Raw genomic sequence first — 6,000 nt, forward strand, 5'->3', positions numbered from 1 at the left:
TCTATGGATGACCAGGGTAGTTAATGGTTAACATTACAGCAAAGTTGGATCATCTTCGCCCCATTTGTTTCATGCAGACAGATAGCACTAACCACCCTACCTACAGCCAACTCCCTCTGTGTGGGTGATAAGTTATGAAAACATCCATTCATTTCGACAAACTAGTCATCCAAAACACTCAGACACCAGCTTCACATCAATCCTGCACTGTGTCCTTGTTCTGGTTTATTTACATGACAACTGGCATTACCCTTGATAACCAATAATAAGTAAAACATTTTGTATATAGGCACATAAAAATTGAAGGTACGTAGCTGTCTGAAACATGCTCAACTGGGCAGGTTAAAAAAAAAAAAAAAGTAGTGCTGAAACCTGTTTCTGCTGTTATGCACTATTATTGGCCTGCATTTACTTTGCTCTTTGTTTTTTTTAGGTCAGAGTTCAGAGAGCACAGAGTTGAAGGTTTACATTCTGTGTGACATGTTAATCCAAACACACTTGTTAATCTGGTGTACCTGTAATGTGTGCAGCTGGCTGTCATCTCTAAGCTCTGGGCTGTGTCTGGCTGAGTCTGCAGCCTGCTTTATGTCCTGCAGAGATGATGCCAACAGCTCCTCGTGTTTTTGATGAGACAGGAGCACAAGTTGCTCTGCAACTTGCTGATTTCTCAGCTCCCCCAGTGGTTTATCCTCCTCTGCTACTGATGGAGGCATTTCTGGGAGAAGCAGAGATGGCTCCACTTCCTCTCTTATCACCACCTCTGTTTTTTCCTTTTCTTTTTCTTCAAGTAAAGCACTAAATTTGTTCTTGAGGTTGTCCTGTTCATGAATTTTCAAAGTCATCTCCTCCTCAACATGTTTTCTTTTCTCTTTCTCTTCTTCAAGCTCCCAGAGAGCCTGCCTAAGCTCTTCAGTTACTTGGGCCCACCTGAACACACAAAGTTAAACATTTACAAAGTTAATACCATAAGTTGCTTGACAGTAGAGACATTTTGATTAAATGGTCTGAAGTTTAATACACAGGAGGGATTCATAAAAAATAAATAAATAAATAAATAAAAACTTCTTTTTCGGAAGACATTAGGTACCATTGTTCAGGCTGTTGTTTTAAGGCATGCAGAGAACTATATGTACAAGATTCAAGGATGTGTACCGTGTAAAGTTTCTCTTTGCCATGTAGCTACTGATGTCGATAAATTTTGGCATTCATTTTGAATGTGCTGTTAATGTTACAATGCACAGAAATGAAAATGAAGCTAACAACACTTGTCAGTACACAGACATGTGCAAGCAAGGGTGTGTGCAAAATGTATGGCTGATCCAGACCCTAACCCTGTATTGCCCAGCACCATGTCATAATAGCAGGGGAACCCCTGACACCCTGACTTTGCCCACGTTGCTTTGCAACTGGAACACAATTATTTTTGATCAGTCACATGCACTGGAAATGATCACAAGTGCAAGGCCAGATCTGAACAGAATCCAAACCAAAAACATTTTTTAAATGTCATTATTATACTATGAGATTCCAAACAGAGCTGTAAGAAGTAAATATTGCAGTCAGTTTTTTTCTAGTACCGCAGAACCCCATTAGGACTGACCATGGAAAGACTCACCTAATTTAGCACAAATTGTAATTAACTCATTACCTGCTCCTGGCTTCCTCTAGCTCTTCAGAAGTCTTTGTCACTTCCTCTCTCAGGACATTCAAGTCCCTGTCCTTCAGAACCAGCTCCTCATGGAGTTCCTGACACTGCTGATAAAGCAGGTCTTTTTCCAAATGTGTGTCCTGAATATGCTCTGAATCTTTACTTGTCTCCACTTCTCCTGTATTGTTGTTTTTAAGCCACTGAGACAAAGAGTGAGGACTGGACGTGCTTGCCACAGGCAGCTCGGGTGAGTTAAAGATGTCATGTAGGCTGCCACTTTCTTCACGGGCACAATGGGAGATTGATAGCAAAGGTGCATCACCTAATATTTCGCTATTCAACTCAAAACTGGGAAAAGAGGCAAAGAGACAAGATAGGGCATTTAATTAGTAAATACAACAAACAATGAACTCCTATGAAAACAACGAGCCTCATTCACCAGTCGTTCTTAAGAGCCACCTTCTTTGTTTCCACAAAGCACATTTACACACACCAAATGCTAACAATAAGAAATTTTACAATAGCAGGTAGTGTAGCGTAAATAACTGCATTTTCTTGAATTCTACTACTACAACTAATTTTTATCCTCTCAGTGTGATGACAGATAAAGTACAGTGCAATACAGGAAAAATTCCTGTATTGAACAAAATGTATGCCCATATGGATTGTCGTTCATTATGATAGAGATTTCAGAGTTTATGAGTGTATGAAGGCATCTTTGTATGAAGTATGAATGTATCCTTGTTTCTGTCTGCTAGGAGTCTCTAGTCTGTTTTGTCTCATTTACTACATAACTTAAATCAACTTGCCCATGTGAGGAACAGCCTTCTGAGATTTACTGGTCAAACAGCCTACATGTGGCACATATACATGCTATTCGATCTATCCACAGAACAAAAATGTTCAAAGGTCATCACAGTTGTCGATATAACTTTAAGTGAGATTCTGTGTTAAGGTTGTTTCATCATCCTGATAGAATTTTTAGCACTGTATATTTTCATTGTGTAGTTTCACACTATTTCATTTCATTACTTCAGATTTGATATCCAACTAATTTTCATATTATATTACTATTCTGGATTATGTGACACAGAACAGAAAGACATACTGTGGAAAACATGAAAAAATAAATGTTTTTGTCTTTTTAATGTTATCTTAAATTTCTCAGCATTTTCCTTCCAAGGACCTAGCCAAGTCAAAATGATATTGTGATTGTTGTGAATGATACTGCAATTTGTGATATGAATTTTTCACTAAATCAGCCATGGTTTCAATTAAGAAATAAAATGGGAAAAATGATTTTAAGAACAGTGGTGTGAACAATTCTGCAGTTTAAGAACCCATCATGAATCTGATATTAACATGTCTTACAACTTCACTCAAAAAGGACTGGTGAATGAGGCCAAACAATGATAAATGGCTTTCTTCTAACCTGCAGTCTGCAGAAAGGTCACACTGATTGCACTGGTCAAAGCTTTCATTGACCACTGAAGACTGTGAATATGCAGGAGGAGCTGAAGACAAGTACCGCTCCATCAGAATGTCTCCAGGTACCCCTACATTCATGCTGTCCACATCAGGTCCACTTTCGAGATTGGCCTCACCAGTACTATTACTGTCATCACAAGCAAAAACAGCCTTTGCTTGGTTCTGTCTATTCTTAGAGGTTTTAAGTTTCATCACCTCTTGTTCTCTGAACTGTAGTTGTTCTTCCCTCTCCACTAACAGCTGCCTGACTATTTCCATCTCCTCTCTGAGCCTCTTCATCTCCTCCTCCTGTTGTTGAAGAAGAAGAGCAGAGCTGGACGCCTCCTCGTGGACTCTCCTCTCTGCATCTTTCTCCTCCTCAAGTAGCCTTTCCCTCAGTTCCAGCACTTCTGTATTCAGCCTCTCCTTTTCTTCTTTGTACTGCTGCATCTCAAGGCACTGGGATTGGACTTGACTAAGCTGGGTCTGGAGTTGTGCTTCCCTTTGTTTACACTCCTCTTCAAGCACAGTGAGCACACTGTGGTGATTCCTTCGCTCTTCTGCTAGTTTAGCATGTGCATGTTGACTTTTCTCCTTTTCATCTTGCAGCTCAGCCCTCAGTTTGGACAAAGCAGAGTCTATATCTGTGTTGCTGTCTGCACAGGAGCCCTCCATACTTGACTGGGAAGCAAGGCCACAGCCAAACTGTCCTAATGATGCCTCTTTATGATTAAAGTTTGCATCTTTGGAACAGTGCCCCTCCTGATGCTGTTGGTGATGAGTATGAGGGACCTCAGCTGCAGACACATTCTTAATGCGCAGAAACTCCACACTTGTCTGTAAGAGGAGAAAACTGCTGTTTAACTGCAGTGCATGTGGCTGTGTATCACCCAAAAATAAAACAAATCTTTCAGTTATTTCAAAAGGAAGCTGAACTTCATATTCTCAAAAACGACTAAATTTATTAAAATATCATCAAAATTGCAACACAGCTGCACTTAATACCGTAAATTACTAGAGATGGTATAATGACTCACAATATACCAAAAATAGGCCGCATAATCAACTGGGTCAATAAGCTTCCATAGTGGCTAAGGGCTAATAGTAGGTTTGTGAAATGGAAGTTCTGACTTTGATGGAAAATTTTTTTGTAAAAACCAAAACAAAATTTAAAAAAAAGAATTGCACCAAGAATAAGTCGATATTTTTTCTGTTTGTCTAATGTTTAGGCCCAGATTTACTGATTAATTACCCTGAGTTTGATGCTGAGCAAGAGAGATTTAGTCATTGCTTGATTTACTCAATTATTTATTGCATTTTAATTCTCTGTTCAGCAATTATCTAATTTCCAGTAAAGTCAAAAGTACTTCTTTTCTTGAACATCTCAATGATCTGCCTTGGCGGAGGTCTATGCTCTCCGAGTGCTTTTCTAGTTATTTCACGTTATTAGGGGTGGCACGAGGTACAGGAGGTATACATCAGCATTTTCATTGCAGCTGATATGAGGCCATTTTACAACTTTGCTCATAGTGTTTTCACTTTGAAAAAATAAATAATTATATTTGTGGAAGTTCAAAAGTTCATCAGTTAAAAGTTCATGCTCAGGTCATACATGGATGCAAGTTATAAAACATTTCAAAATGCACCTACATTGTTTTGTAACTCTTAAAAAAACATCTGTTTGTCCAGTCATATTTTGTCATTTTAGTTGTCTTAAAGCTATACCGTATGATGTGGCATTTTTACACTTTTCTTTTGTCATCTTAAAACGCTCCTAATGAGCATGTGTCAAACTAAAATGTAAAAGAAATCCACCAGGTATTGAAACTCAAAAATGTTTAATTCTCACATATTTCCGATAAAAGTCTGACCAATCATTTTATTCGGTCCGAATGAAATAATTGGCCGAACCTGACTGAGCCTCCTGTCAATCATCCATTCCATCCAGCATCCGATATGTGTCCCTCTGATTCTGACACTTCACTGGCGCTGCCCCTCCTGTCACTAACCACAGTCTCCTGTCTAGGATGTGAATGGATAGAACTCAAATGCGCATGTGGATGGGAAAAAAATGGATTTATTAACAGAAACAACAACTAAGGGGAACAAACAGGAGTCTGATGAATGAAGGATGGAGATAAAAATCCGGAAGTCGGATGTACTGGACTAAACAGACAGGTCTCCACAAAGGTCAGCTTTTATGACCGTGGGAGTCATACAGGTGAAATTACATGGTGTCACACAGTGTAGGATTATGTAAGATGATAAATGTATGGACTACGAAACCTCAAATGTCCACAGAAAATTCGCGGAGGCCACACGTTCACAGTGCGCGCGCCCATCGCCTGGGCATCTCATCTCCATGGTGCAGTGAAGACACTGACCCAGCGCTGCACAGACCAGACCCTTAAATACAGGGTCTACTGATGAAACAGGAGCCGTGGGCTCGTGGCAGGCGGATGATGCATCTGATTACTGAGGGAGGGGTCCGCGGACACACCGAAGCAGACCGGACTTCCACCTCTGCTTCCTCCGCGCGCATCAGGTGAGAGGAGGAGAGGGAGGGGAGCCTCAGAGCTCAGGCAGAGGGAAGTGGGCGGGGCTTTGGAGGGAGGCGGGTTGTTTATGTTCAAACTTTTACAAAGTGCTGTGAGAAATGCCACATCGGTAGGTATAGCTTTAAAAGTAATGTGAAATATCATTTCATCTTGTTCTTGTAAACCCAATACCGTGTATCGTCTTGTTTCGTGAGGTGAGTGTATCGTCACACCCCTACATGTTATTTATTGAAACTGTATATCACTGCAATTTTGTAGTGAAAACTGAATTATAAAATGACTCTTAAAACGGTGATTGATAGTGCAATCACAATGTTTGTCAAAGTA

General features: G+C 40.1%; 1 protein-coding gene across 1 annotated transcript in view; it reads right to left on the reverse strand.

The window, feature by feature from the left end:
* Positions 1-6,000, reverse strand: part of pcnt (pericentrin) — an 80,484-nt gene that overhangs the window by 48,605 nt on the left and 25,879 nt on the right. The window contains exons 6-8 of the mRNA XM_030125923.1: positions 3,081-3,952; positions 1,649-1,996; positions 516-927 (exon numbers count right to left, since the gene is read on the reverse strand). Of these exons, the coding sequence (XP_029981783.1) occupies positions 516-927; positions 1,649-1,996; positions 3,081-3,952 (1,632 nt within the window). The remainder of the gene's footprint in view (positions 1-515; positions 928-1,648; positions 1,997-3,080; positions 3,953-6,000) is intronic.

This window comes from Sphaeramia orbicularis, chromosome 22, assembly GCF_902148855.1.
Source record: "Sphaeramia orbicularis chromosome 22, fSphaOr1.1, whole genome shotgun sequence".
NCBI lineage: Eukaryota > Metazoa > Chordata > Actinopteri > Kurtiformes > Apogonidae > Sphaeramia > Sphaeramia orbicularis.